The sequence below is a fragment of the Parasteatoda tepidariorum genome, chromosome 5 (genome assembly GCF_043381705.1).
Source record: "Parasteatoda tepidariorum isolate YZ-2023 chromosome 5, CAS_Ptep_4.0, whole genome shotgun sequence".
In the NCBI taxonomy this organism is placed as follows: domain Eukaryota; kingdom Metazoa; phylum Arthropoda; class Arachnida; order Araneae; family Theridiidae; genus Parasteatoda; species Parasteatoda tepidariorum.
This window is the reverse complement of record NC_092208.1, coordinates 26,053,836-26,068,738: the sequence shown is the minus strand read 5'-3', so window position 1 is coordinate 26,068,738 and position 14,903 is coordinate 26,053,836. Positions and strand designations below refer to the sequence as shown.

The 14,903-nt window shown below is 28.0% G+C and overlaps 1 protein-coding gene across 1 annotated transcript; it reads right to left on the bottom strand.

The window, feature by feature from the left end:
* Positions 1–217: 217 nt before the first annotated feature.
* On the bottom strand, positions 218–14,215 carry LOC107437490 (substance-P receptor-like). The gene is made up of 3 exons (XM_016049507.3): positions 13,995–14,215; positions 4,788–4,943; positions 218–800 (listed from the first exon to the last, which is right to left on the bottom strand). Exons 1-3 carry the CDS (start codon positions 14,142–14,144, stop codon positions 492–494), a joined length of 615 nt encoding a protein of 204 aa, XP_015904993.3. The 5' UTR covers positions 14,145–14,215; the 3' UTR covers positions 218–491.
* Positions 14,216–14,903: the final 688 nt, after the last annotated feature.

The following is a 14,903-nucleotide window of genomic DNA, read 5'->3' as shown; positions in this document are numbered from 1 at the left end:
ATTTTTAAATCGAAGCTACCACAGATAGTTGCAGTTAGAAAATTAAAGAAAAATAATACAGCACGTCACATTTTTATCGAAATCCACATAGTTCTTTAGATTTGTTTTAATCAAATCAATAGGTTGTGAAAGGTAAGTCCTGTATCACATAACTTTTAGGATAATTTTCTGATTCTCTTAAGATTATTTTATGCTTCCATGATTCAGATAAGTTCTTCCTCATTTCACAAATTTACATATCTATTTCATATCAAAATTTTGTATTGTTATAAAGGATTATAGCTGTTATAGATACATGATTTTATTGTTATGCATACAAAATTAACTAAGCATGATATTGTTTGTTTATCATTTATTGCAGTATTTAACTGTTTTATAAGAGACTATAAAAAAATAAAGTTTCAATCAAATTATTTTTAAATCGTTTGAGCAGTAAAAGATATTCTCACTTGTTTCAAAAAGCGTTGAATGCTAACAGAGAGAACTTTCTATTACGGATCATTTAAACTGTATAACGTTTTAGCAATTTTGATAATATATAGTCCTAAAAATGAAAAAAAGTAACAAGCTGCCCTCACCCTAAAATTATCGCTCATGAAGCAATAAACTAGAGGATTGACGAAACTATTTGCCATGGATAGCCAATGGCAGCAAAGGAATGCAACAGCAAATCCAAGAAAATCCTCGTCACGTTCAGGCATAACTAGTTTTGGCGTGAAATATATGAGAAGTCCGAAAATCTGGATTGGTAGCCAACACAGAGCAAACAAAATGACTACAATGGCCATCATTTTCACAACCTGAAATTACGACAAAATAAATAAATAAATGTTGAAAAAAACCAAATTATATACATCTGTAGAATCATAATTATTAGAGGAAAGATGTAATGGAATTTATTAAAATAAATATTAGAAAGACGCTGACAGAGTGATGTGTACGTGTAACAGATTTGTGTCAATTTTTACATTGTAACAGAAGAACTGAATGATACATAGTTGCTGGCCCTCATATATTTGCAGTAAAATAATAATGGGAAATTTGTCTGACAATAGTTAAGCAACAGAAAATTAATTCTCCAAGAAATTGGAATGTTAGAGCTATTTTTTCGCATCGTTGAATTTTTCTCATTGAAAAAATGTAAATGCATCAAAGTTTTCTAGTAATCTACGCTTCTAAGATTATTTTTACATGTCCTAACGTCATTCTTCAATTTCAAAATTTATCGTTAGGAATGAGATCATAAAAAAATAGTTATAAATGATATCAAATGCGTAAAAGTTTTTCAGAAATCTAAGTATCCAACATTATTCTTACATGTTCTAACATCATTCTTCAATTTCATAATGCATCGTCAGAAGTCTGATTAAAAAAAATAGTTCTAAATGATGTCAAATGTTTAAAAGTCTTTCAGTAATCAAGTTATCAACGTGTCTAATATTCTTTCATGTTACTCAATTTGAAAGATAATTTTGAATGAAGGTGAATTTCGTAAAAGCCTTTCAGTTCATTATTAACATTATTCTAAAATATTATAAAACTTTTAACTTATCAACAGAAATTAGAATTTTTAAAATACTTTAAAATGCTGTCAAATGCAAAAAAAAAGTCTTTCAGTAATCTAATTATCTAAGATTATTCTTTCTTGTTACTTAGTTTCGAAATTTTTTTTATCAGAAATAAGAATTTTCTTCTCATTTTCAAAATATGATGAAGGCAATAAATAATTTGACATGTAATAAATAATTAATTTCTGATAATAATAAATAATTTCTGAGTAATAAAAATTCAAAACGCCATTTTTTAAAAAAAATTCGTTTCAAAAGAACTTTTTTTTAGGGATTTTGCTTAAATTTTACATTTGATCACCTGAAATTGCATGGTTAGAAATACGGCAAAACTTTGTAATTCTAGCAATTGATAAAACGCTTTTGCAAATTTTAATGTATTAAAAAAATTACATTTACGAAGAATTATTCTTTTTATTCACTGAAATTGTTACGAGAAATGATGACATACGGGAAAAGTAAGACTTCAAGGTTTCAACATTTTCGACAGCTCTCATTATTAAACTAATGGGATTATTATTTTTAAGACAGCGAGTACGGACAAGATTCCAAGTCCGTTGAAAAAAACGAGAAAATCGTACGGAAATATGAATTATCAAATTTTCGATTAATTCTTACAGTCATTAATATTACATCTTGGTATGCTTAATAAATCAAAAGACTTTATTTATAATGTAATGAAATGTCGCTTTTAGATTTTTTTTAATATTCGAAGATATTGAGGTGCGCTGTTAAGGTGTTCGAATTTTTCTTTTAAGAACTACTCCTTGAATTAGGCGATAGTCAATTGAGAATTATTTTTAAATCGTTCTTGAAAAAGTTCCCGTTCATGTAAGTGCATCTGATTTCGCTACTCGCTTTATAGATTTTGTTTTATACTGTTTTTTCTTTTTCTTGTATTTTATTTTCTGTTTTTACGTGTTATTTTTACTTATTGTGTTCTATTTTATTTGTTGTAATTTTTGTAAAAAAAATTTTTTTTTGAGTGCTCGTCACACTATAGTATTAATATATTTTACTTTGGCTACATTGATACAATATCAGAAAGCACTCTTTTTTGGGGATATAATCGTGTGGGCTGATGAAAAGATTATATCCTTTATTTTCCGGTTTTTTTAAAAAATTTAATCCTTTTTTTTAATCAGTTGTTTTTTTTTTCATTATTATCCCCCCCTCCCTTTCTCATTTGTCTATAATTTTTCTAATTTTTCGAATTTATGCATTTATTATTCCTTAAATAAATCTTAATTCCTGTTATGAAAATTTTCTTCCTCTTTTAAAGGTTCTATTACTCACTAATTGAATAACAAACATTGCTATTGAAACAAAAAAAATCCTTTGTTAATTATAATTACTGAAAAAATAAGTAATTAAATATTTACTTTTAAATGCTTCGACTAACTTTATTTTTTAATCAATGATATTTTAAATTTTGAATTTAACATGTATTTATTTTATTTTATTTTTTATTATAAGTCAATATTTCATACTTAATTTTATTTAGCATAATGATTAAAGCAGAAGAAACAGAAAGAAAGTAATGATCTTGTCTCCCGTGCCTTTTAAAAAAAAACTTAAAATACTTAGTTTAAAATTTTTTCTGAAAAGCTTGTCCAAACGTTAAAAAGATAACTCATTAATTTGGGATTAAATGTTAGATTTAAGTCTCTTCATAACTGTTTTTTATGAATCAGATATGCTGTTTTTATCATTTTGGATAGAGATATTGCTATTGTAGGAAATAAAAATCCCAAATATATCGTCAGAATATTTTAGAGTACAAAAAACATTGCAATTTGAAATAAGAAACGATAAATATGATTGGGTAAGTATTATTTTCCTTACAACAGATGAATAGTAATAAAAGAGATGATTATATTTTTCGGTTATAATTTAAATTCGGTTATAATAAAAATAAAATATGCTTATAACATATAAAAACAGCCGACCTAATTTTGAGTTTAAGACTACCAATGTTCAACTCCGTATCTTAGATATTTTGAACCTACTTAACAATACAAGGGAACTCTTGGATATTCTTCAAGTATTGAAAGAAATTAGTCTTCGTAGAGGAATTTTTGATGGAACTAATTCTCACTGGCGTTACATGGACCGGAAAGCCCCGAAAGCAGCCCATGGTTAGCCCAAAAGCGAGTGGAGTCTAACCCCTGATATGGTTTCCACTGAGGATATTCTATGTTAACATTGTAGTCAGTGCGAGACGGATGCGAAATTTGCATTGGCCAGCCATCAATAAGATTTAAACCTACGTCAAACTCGTTGGGAAGTGAGCGTTCTATTCCCTGAGATACCATGGCTCTAAATAACTTATAAAATTACAAAATATCAATGAATTATGTTCGTTAATAATTTTTGACATTAAATTTTTCCCTCTTTCGTTTGAAAATTAAAAAAAGGCTAAATTTTTGTGCAAAAATTCCTTATCTATCATAAAAAGTAAATAATTATAAATAAAAATTTCAATTTTACAATATATTAATTTCCTTAATATTTTAATATGAAAATAGGCATAATTGTAAAAAAATACTTGACAATTATCTTATTTATTATAAAAAATAAATTTTTATTTTACTCTTTTTTTAATTCTTCCTTCTCTGAAGCATGCGATTACAAAATACTAACCGAAACCTTTGAACCTTCGAGTTATTTTGAAACCTTCTGTACTCCAAATTCATATTTCAATTTCTAATGAAAAAGACTTATGTTCAAAAATATTCCCTTGATTGGTGCTGAGCTGCATCGACTAGTATCTAGACGAAAACTATTATTATTATTAAATTTAATTGCACCATAAATGAATGAAAACGACGTATTTTTTGCAATAATAAAAAATTTTTAACAATTGTCATTATAAATCATTGATTATGCTAATAGACTATTTTTTGTGCAATAAGGAGTATTTTTTTACTAAATTTTTGGCATTATTAATCATAATTTTAAAAACCGGAATTTCTGGTAAATTTTTATCAGAATGATCGGAAAGAAAAACCAAGTAAATAGTTCAAATACAGTATATTTTAACTTTATTGACAAGAATTATGCTTCTTGTAATCTGAAATACATTTACTATACAGTGCAGTAATTTTACAAATTTGTTTTCTCTGTGTAAAGAAAGAAAAATTGATTTATTATATACTGATATAGATTTTACCATTACCATTTTATATTACCGTAATCGGCAATTCAAAAGTGGCTTACTTTCATCTTTGAAGCTAACTGTTGCCTGTCTCTGGATACGTCAGCGTTACCCGGTGCTTTATGACTCCACATTTTGCAGCCAATGCTACCATATGTGTAGCTCAAAATTATCATCGGCACCATAAACGTTAGAATAAAAACCACTGATGTGTAAACCTAAAAAATAGAATGTAATAGACATAAATAAAAAATCGATCTTAGCTAAGATTTCTGAATTTATGGAGTTAAAAAAAATTGATATTCATAAAAGCTACTTTTCCCGCTATTTATTTGTGAATGGAGAGTAATTAGATAGTTAAAACTTTACTTCATGAGCAATGTTATACACCGAAGAGCCATTACATTATGACCACCCTGCTAATAGCATGTAGGGCCACATTTAGCCCTCAAAACTGCTAGCACCCGCGGAGGCATTGATTCCACAAGGTGCTGATAGGTTGTCTGAGGTATCTATTACCAAGCGCTCACCAACTGGTCGTGCAATTCCCTCACATTGCGAGGGGGTAGCGTGGCAGCACGAATTTGGTTTTCCAAGTAGGACCACAAATGCTCTATTGGATTAAGGTCAGGTGAAATTGGGGGCCAAGATATGAGTTTAAAGTCACTGGAATGTTCCTCAAACCATTCCATGACGATTCGACCCTTATGACATGGTGCATTATCCTGTTGGTAAACACCATCCCCCGCAGAAAAAACGGTTGCCATGAATGGGATAACTATGTTCAAGTAGCTTACAGACGTCAGAGATTGTTCTATGAGGATTATGGCTCCTAATGTGCCCCATAAAAACATTGTTCCTGGGCGAGAAANGCCATGAATGGGATAACTATGTTCAAGTAGCTTACAGAGGTCAGAGATTGTTCTATGAGGATTATGGGTCCTAATGTGCCCCATAAAAACACTGTTCCTGGGCGAGAAACCATGAAAATCTGTGCGAGCCCATTGTTAGAAATGGAGGATGGTCATAATGTAATGGCTCTTCGGTGTACATAGCTACTCGCAAGAGAAACCAAAGGGGAAATTTGTTTTGAAATTTTTTCTATTCTATAATAATTAACGTTTTCGCTATTTATTCGTGATTGGAGAGTAATTACATAATAGAAACTTTACTTAATGTGCAATATTATATATAACTACATACAATGGAAACCAAATTGTAAATTTTCTAAAGAATTTTTTTCTATTCAATAACAATTTAATTGTGTCGCTATTTCTGCGTAAACCGAGAGTAATAATAATTAGCTAACTAAAATCTTTTTTTAATGTACAATGTAATAAATAGCTACTCTCAAGAGAAACCAAAACAGGACATTTCAATTCAATTTTTTTATATTCAATAACAACCTTCTTTTATCGTTATTTATTCTTGAGTGTTACATAATTAGCCTATTAGCAACTTTACTTAATGTTCTATGCTATGTACAGTTAATGTACAATGTAATATATAGCTAATGTGAAATGTTGTATATAACTATTGTGAACTGTTATGCATAGCTAACAAATGAAACCAAAATGGAAAATGTTAATTTAAATTTCGTCTATTCTATAAAAATTAACTTTTGTTGCTATTTGTTCATGAATGGTGAATAGTTAGCTAATTAGTAATTTTACTTGTACTTTTGTACATATCTACTTATAAAACGGGAAATTTCTGTTTAAGAAAAGTAGATAGTTTAACAACATCAGATGAATATCTAACGTAAATGTAAGGAATCAGAGAATATTATCTCCCTATTTTTTAGTTGTGTCGAGCTGTACCTTTCAGTTGCCTTCAGTTTTTTTTTTTTGCTTATTTGTCCCAAAAAAAATAATTTTGTACAAATACACTAAATATTTATATATTGTATTTATTATCCAAAGTTCATAAAGCAATTAAGAAAATTTTGTTTTCATTTTAAATTTTCTTGATTTATTCTTCTAAAAAGTATTCCTTCTGTCACGAAGAAAACAGTTTTGTGCAAATAAATTAAAGATTCGCAAAACAGACTTGATATTTGTGTATTGTATTTATTATCCAAAGTACATTAAGAACAATCAAGACGATTATTTTAATAAGGAAAATTTTCTTGAATAATTTTTTTAAGAAATATTCTTTTCGTAATGGGAGAGATAATTGTACATAAATGCATTAAAGTTTTGCACAAAAATCTTCATACTTGTATACTTCATACTAGGGGTGCACAACCTTTTTGAGTGAAGGGCCACTTGCACAGCAGGTTGACTAACGAAGGGCTGCACATGTATTTAGACATGTTGAAGGCAAATGTACTAATATTTATTTAAACATTAGTGTTCCATTTTTTAATCAATAAACTTAGTAATATATTTGTAGAAAATTAAAGGCGCTCAATTATTAGAATTTATTCAAAAATGAAAAACTAAACTGATACTTTTTTTAAGCAAAAATTCTATTGTTATTATATCACACAATACAAAAATTCATTTCAAAGATAAGTTCTAATAAAAAACTTCAATGCTCACAGAATGAAAGTAGAAAAAAATGTAGAACTTATTAAGGAATATAAATTTTAATTAAATATTTTAATTGAGGAAAATGTATAAGGTTAAAACAAAAGCCTATAATACACAAAAACTGTTGTAGTTCAAAATAAAATTCAATAATTATTGTACTTTATTATTTCTTTTTATTGACTATTACATTTTTTTATATCGTAAAAGTATTTTTTTTCTTTAACTACCGAAAAAGATCTTTTAAGCAACGAAAAATTGAAATCATAATTACAAACACTGAGCTGTTTAAAAATTCACATTTTCTGCCACTTAATGAATTTCTCAGGTGGCAATATTATTCCATTTAAATTAGGGATGAAACGAGTATTGGGCACTTTTGTCAAAAATACAGTTGATCGAATGAACGGACAAATATTCAGCAGTACTTTTTAGAAAGGTATTTTTCTTAGTTTTTTTTTTAATTTGTATAGATATGATAAAAAATAATGTAAAATCATATTTTGAACTATAGTCTTTTTATTATAAGAAATAGTTTTTGCACAAATTAGTTAAATAATTAAATCCATGCTTGTGCACATGGCTTGCAAATTTATCTTTTAGAAGACAAATGGAAAAACAAAATTTGAAGAATTGAAACTAGATTACTTCATACTAAACCGAGAATTTTTGCACTTCTGTTTCTTTCTTTTTTTAAAATTATATTCAGACAAGTCAATTTCGTCCTTTTATCGATACTTTTAACACTAAGAATTGAGAAAGATTTTTTTTCTCATTTTCGCTGTTTTTATTATAACATACCATTTTTACGGAACGTCTCATACTATTAATTTATTGTCATCTGTAATGTAGATAACCGGTGACATAGAAAACTCTGATTTTCAGTGTTTAAGTTTTGTTTCAGGAACCAAGAACAATTTGCTTTTTCTGTTTTTCTTTTTAATTAGCTTTTCTTTGTATAGGCATTTTTATTATTTTTTGATAAACGCCACAAATAAACTTTATTTTATAGCAATTTTTTTTTCTAAAAATATGACAATGTGAAAAATTTAAATTGAGATCTTCAGCATAAGACTTTCATCTGAAAAATTAAGAACGTTTTTTGTTTTTGTTTCTATTTAGCTTTTAAATAAAAAAAACGACGTTTTTATTATAAAGCGGCAAATTTTAAGGTCATTTTTGTTAGCTTTATTATTTTTTCCTAACTTTTTCTTGTAATTGGAAAACTGAGAAGTTCAGCTTTAAAATTTCCTTTCGAAAATTATGATGTATTTTTATTTTCTCTGTTTCGCTTTTGTATATAATCTTTAGTTTTTATGAAAGTGCGGTATTTTCAAAAGCGTTTCTGATTGGCCTTATTTTTTTGCTTTGTTTTACGAATACGTTTTTCCAGAAAATATTATTCTTGGCATTGAAATTTTATTTTCAGTGTTGCTATTTGGTCCCGAATATACGGTATTCTCTCGATTTTTTTTTTATCCGCGGGGTATTCACCCAAATCAAAATTCGTTATCACATTCGACCAAATCACATTCTTTGCCGAAAAAACGAAGGAAAAATAACGCGCGATTAGAAATTCGCGTGTCGTAATGATATCGTAGTTAAATAATGGGATCGTCAAAATCACGTGGAACAGTATAGCAATAATTGAAAGAAAAAAAAACACTTAAATTTACGCTGAACTCAACACGAAGAAAGCGCGTCAAATGCGCGATTTAAAATTCGCATGTCGTAATAAAATTATCAGAATTTTTTATACTACGCAGGAATGCTAGCAATAACTGCCAAAAAATTGGTTGGGGAAAAAATAATTCAAAAAAAAAAAGGAAGATAAAATGTCACTTATTGTTAGATTCCCTATGAAATCGACATAAATAAAGTGAGCCAAAAAGTGATTATTTAAATGAGCCATCTGAAACTAGCGTGTCTTAATATTATCGTAATAAAAATTCAGGATTTTCGAAATCATGCTGAAAAGCGGAAATAACTGCTTTACTATAAAATCAGCATAAAGAAAGCGCGTTAAACAACATTTACTATAGAATCTGCATGAAAACATGACTCGAAAGTGTAATTAAAAATGTTTGACATTTTTTTTATTTTTGAAAATTTTGTTTATTTTTTATTGTGTTCAGAAGCTCTCGCGGGCAGCACTTAAACAGTCGACGGGCCGCAGGTTGAGCACCCCTATTGTATACGTATCTTGGAGTTTTACATTTTAAGTTTGTTAAAAATAAATGTTTCAAATGTAAAATAAGTGTTTCAAATTTATTTTTGAAGTGATACTTCTTATGTGACTTCCAACAATTTTGCGTTAAACGTTTAACGCTACATTTCTATTGGCCGAAAAATCACGTGGTAGGATCCAGTTTTCCCTCATACATTTCCATATTGTTTTGGTTCTCACTAGCATAAAAATAATAAAAGTCAAAAAAGTATTGTTTTTCAATAAATATTTTAGTTTGATTTGATACACATATAATTTACTAGGGTAGTATTTTTTATTTTCAAACTTAGTGGATAACAATTGTAAAAAATGAGTGAAAACAATCCCACGGACAATGCGACAGATTTAAGGTTATATCAAGGTACGTCTCTTGTGAATATCAATTGATTGTTAGGTTTTCTCCTTTCTAATTGCCATTTATATTTCACCAAATGCAGCCATGGGGGATATTAAATTATTTATTGCAAAATCTTTATTGCCACTATCCACTGCAGGTGCACAAGCTCTGGCAGACGTTACTGGTGAAGAAATTGATTATTGTGAGTGACCTGTGATCCTTGCAGGAGATTTTAATGTGAATTTCTCGTTACCTGAAGCTGAAACATTATTAACCTGCCTTAAAGACAAATTTGACCATTATGCAGTTTTTGCAAGAAATATTGAAAAAATAGAACTCAAACATTTCGTATCTTACTTTAGTTCTAATAATCCCATTGTAAATGTTATAGATTTGGATATCTCTCCACTCGAAAAGGATAATTAAAAGATGCGATCAATTGTGAATTGTATGTATTGTTAATAAAGTTTGTCTTAAAGAAACATTATGATTTCACTAAAAATCAATTTCTACCCCTTCCTATTTTCATTTACACATTAAGAAGTTTCACTTCTTCCGCGCGGAGGGACTCCACGCACTATTTTTTTTTCTTAGTTTGCTCAAAATAAGTTTATGTTGGAAATTGTTTGAAAAAAGTTCCTGTCAGTTTGTCTGAAAAAAGATTTTTTTCCACAGTTTGCTAAAAAACGCTTTTCCATTGTTTTTTTTAAAAGAATAAATGATTTTGCGTTTTTAAAATAAAACAAAATTTAGAAAAGATATTTTACTGAACTGTCAAATTATATATCTAACTTAACAAAAATTAAAATGCTTTTGAAATGGTTCTGCGATTAAAGTATGTGAAATATTTTTTTTATGGCTAGACTTTTGAAATGGGGCACATTTGAAAAAAGAGGACTTATTTTTTAAAATTAAATTTGCTTAAATAGAGAGAGAGTTTGTATTTTTGTTCTTAAAAGGTAACTAAAACTATTCTCTATGTTCTTAAAACATTTCCTCCTTGTTTTTGCATTATCATAAAGAAATTAAGCAAAAAAAATATTGTTGTACGTATCTTCCTAAAAAGAAAATAAAAAAATTGCATGGACTAAATTCTTTCTTATTTTTCAGTTAATAAAATTCTTTCAGTTTTTGAGTTTTAGAATACAAAACTTTCCAAAACGTTTAATTATTGTTTTAGAAAAAAGAACAACATTTAATGATCTAGTAACTGACGAAACTCTACGTTTAATACGATACGTATTTATAAAATGCATCAGATTATTATTTTGAATTTTTTTCCGGAAGATTATAACGATTTTAGTTTTAAAATTTTTGATCAAATGTATACGCAATGAAAACGGCTCAAATCCAATAAAAACACTGGAAAATAGAAAAATATATTTAGAAAATGAAAATTTTAATTGTGAAAACGAAACGAAAATTTGATCAGTTATTGAAAACTTTCTCATTTTAAATCTTGATCTTGGAAAACTTGACAAATAAATGGATAGAAAAGACGGTAAAAAAATAAATAATAGGAAAATACTTTCTCATACACTTTTTCTTTTCATCTTTGTCTCCCTTTCCTTCACGAATTCTCAAGAATTATTTGGTTTTTGATCTACCGAATACTTCCAAAGTTACAAAAAAGAAGAATGTTTCTATAAATAGAAAACTCATCAAAGTTTATCCAAAAAATTGCGAAGACGAAGTGAACAAAAGATTTCTTGAAAAAAGGAGCAATTTGCAAAAATGAAAGTTTGGTAGGATTACGGGACGGAAGATAAAAACTTATCTCTGCTGTTCAGGCTCAGATAAAAATAGGCTCAATTTTCTGGAAAATAGAAAAATTTCATCTTTAAGCTCAAGAAATATGAGCAATTATATAAGTTTATCTTAACTATGCAAAGGGATGAATGCGTCTTCCTTTAGGCAATGCGCCAGAAATATTAAAATCCTGAAGAAATTTGAATAGTTTAGATTTTCGAACGCGTTAAGGTTGAAAAGACATGTAGAGTTGTCGAATAAATTTTAACTTTTTTAACTAATGCTTTATGTGTCTAATTCTTTATTTTTTTTAAAAATCTTCAACTATTAACTTTGGCTTTTATCATAACTAAATAACTTATAATTCTTAATTTTGTTGTATTTTTACAAGTCTCATTACGCAATGCACTAATGCATTTATAATTGATAATACGTTTTAAAGTATTTAAATCAGGTGTTTTGAATAACTGAAATTCTAAATGTATTAGATTAATTTATTTTTTAAAGGCAATCATTTAGTTTAAACATATATAATTATTACTAAACGCGGTTTATTATTTATCAAGATTTTCATAAATGTTAAAAATTATTTTTTCAGGGAAAAGTTTTGTTAATGTTAAAATTATTCTTACTGGTTAACTGGCTCATAGTTGATTATTGAAAAAAAAATAAATCCTGAATAATATACTTTCTATGAAATAATATAACTTAAGAAATAGTTTTAAAAACGAACTATTAAATATTTATTTCAAATTTTAGGATTCTGTGCATTTGTAGATTATGCATATATACATAGATTACAGGTATGCGTATTTTCCGGGTTTAAAGGGGCCGTTAAAAGCGTGGTATTTATAATTATACCTATTAATTATATTAAGTGCCTGCATGAATATATTAGGCAGTTATCACATTAATACAGCACTTATTACCACAATGCCAACGGTATTTTTTACCGCAATTTTAAACATTATTATCGTCATTAATAGGCGATATTTTTATGGTTCCCCGAAACGGATACGCATCATCTATTTTTAAGCAGATAAATAAATAATGTAAAGGAATAAAAAACTTTAGTTGTGATTGATTGTTCCATATAAAACACTTTTAATGAATATATTTATAATCATTGCCAAATAAGTTTGGATCATAAATATGTTAACAGGAGAATAATACAATTTCATCAAAAACTTCAAATTGTGGCTGATCGCCAAAGGAAATAGAACAAAATTGGTGAGAAATTATTAAAAACATTTTAAAGTTCATTTGACTTTCGAAGTGTGTTTCATCTTTATGATCATTCCATTCTTAGTGATTCATTAAACTTCGATATCGTGCTTACTTTTTCTCAAATAAAATGCTCTTTTGCTTTCCTAAGTGTTTTATTACCAATAATCTGAAATTTTACAACGTGTTAAGTCTGTCAACAAATATCGTGAGTAATTAGGAAATTTTGCTAATGGCCAATGACCAATAGTATAATTTTTGTCAATGGCCACTCTTAAAAATATGTACCCATTGTTTTTAAAAAAAAATTCAGAGTTTTAAGCAATTAACAATCAATAATTGAATTAAAACCCAATGTGATTAATAACGCCATTTTTTAAATTAAAATATGGTAAGCATTACAATCTTCATTTTTAAATGAAGAATAATGTTAAGGATGAAGCGTGAAATAAAGTAATTTTCAGAATATAATAAATAATTACAATAATTCCATAGCTATTAAAAATAATAATAAAATGTACATAGGGTGCATTTTTGACGAAAACATGACAACTTGGTAGTGATTTTCGGACAAATTTTTAATTTCCATTTGCCCTGTAGCTGGCGGTGACCGTTAATTTTGCTCGCTATATAAGGAAAAGTGTGGAGATTGGTATGATTACATCTGTAAGAGACTGCAGAAAAGATAATTAAGTATTGAAATTTGGACGTCAAATAATCTTTGAAACGGTACTAGTAATAAATGCTACTATTAAACGTTTTAATTTGTTATTATTTCTCCAAATTATCTTGATTTTGTGTTGAATTTATATTTTTGAATTGTTATTGTTAAGAATTCCATTCAAATAACTTCAAAGTAGCTGATACATCTTACTTTATTTGATTTAAGACCCACATCACAAATTTCGAAAATTTGTCGCCAATACATTAAATATCGGTAAAACATCTACTTTCGTGCCCATTTGAATGGAAATTTTGTCACAACTGTTTGCAAATATTAAATTAAAACAAAATTAAGACAGTGTTTTAAGTGCACACAAACAGTCAGCCCATATTAGAGAAGCATTCTATGACATTTCCGGTAACTGGTTGCTATGCAATTATTACATATTAGGTAGCTTGCCAGATCATACAATTGTAACCTCGAATTTTTAAACACACTGTACTTAAGAATCTTTATTAAGCAGATAAATATAATTACCTTTCCTTCAAGTTCATCCCAAACTTCATTGCAATCATAAACTTCTTGTCCTCCGACTAGAAACTTCTCTGCTTTTCCGTGAATTAACTGAAAACTTGAGAGTGTGAATGAGCAAATCCAAATCATAAGAACGATCAATCGTCCTTTCATCTTTGTCCACCTTCCATTTAGGGGGTATATTATTGCGTAATATCTGCATTATACAAAAAATATCTTCATTAGATTACAATAGACATACACAATCACTTCATTAGATAGCATATTCTATGCATTACAAGGCAATAAATAATTCTTTTTGTTCGGAGAGTTTTGTTATTTATTGAAACTTAAATCTCTAAAATTAAAATGTAAGCAATGAAAAGGACAAACACTTAATCATCAAAAAACACTTTTAGTCAAATGAGGAACTGGTTTAAAATCTTTATATTTTGAAATATCCTATCTAATATATGCAAGTTGAACATTATAGTAAAAAAATATAGCAGGAATAAAATGGACATCAAATTGAAAAATCAGTTTAAAAAAAACAGAAAAAGATTATTTCAGAGAACAAATTTACTTCAGAGAACAAGTTTATCATTACCATTTTCTTAAAAAATCAGTTACAAAGTTCTTTAATAAATAGGTCTGCTAACTTCCGTTAGCAGGAATAACAAGGCGCAATCTGCGAATAAAATTAACAAACTGACATGTAACTTAAAACATGGACTTGCAGTTTTCCCAAGCTAACAGAGCCATCAGTTGATTGGGTGAGAATAAGTTGTCTGGCACATTCCTCTCATTTTTAGGGTGCTGGGTAAATTTCAATATGATTTTCTATCCTAACCACCTTTGCACTATTTATAACTTCACAGGAAAATTTACATAGATCTTAAATACATTAAGAAGTTAGATTATGTTCAAAAAGGT

What these genes read in the sequence shown, in the direction of transcription:
- LOC107437490 (XM_016049507.3), bottom strand. Translation starts at nt 14,144, where the DNA reads ATGAAAGGACGATTGATCGTTCTTATGATTTGGATTTGCTCATTCACA. An exon ending in GGGATGAACTTGAAGGAAAG is followed by an intron (nt 4,944 to 13,994) that starts GTAATTATATTT and finishes TCTATTTTTTAG; the next exon opens with GTTTACACATCAGTGGTTTT. An exon ending in AGTTAGCTTCAAAGATGAAA is followed by an intron (nt 801 to 4,787) that starts GTAAGCCACTTT and finishes TCGTAATTTCAG; the next exon opens with GTTGTGAAAATGATGGCCAT.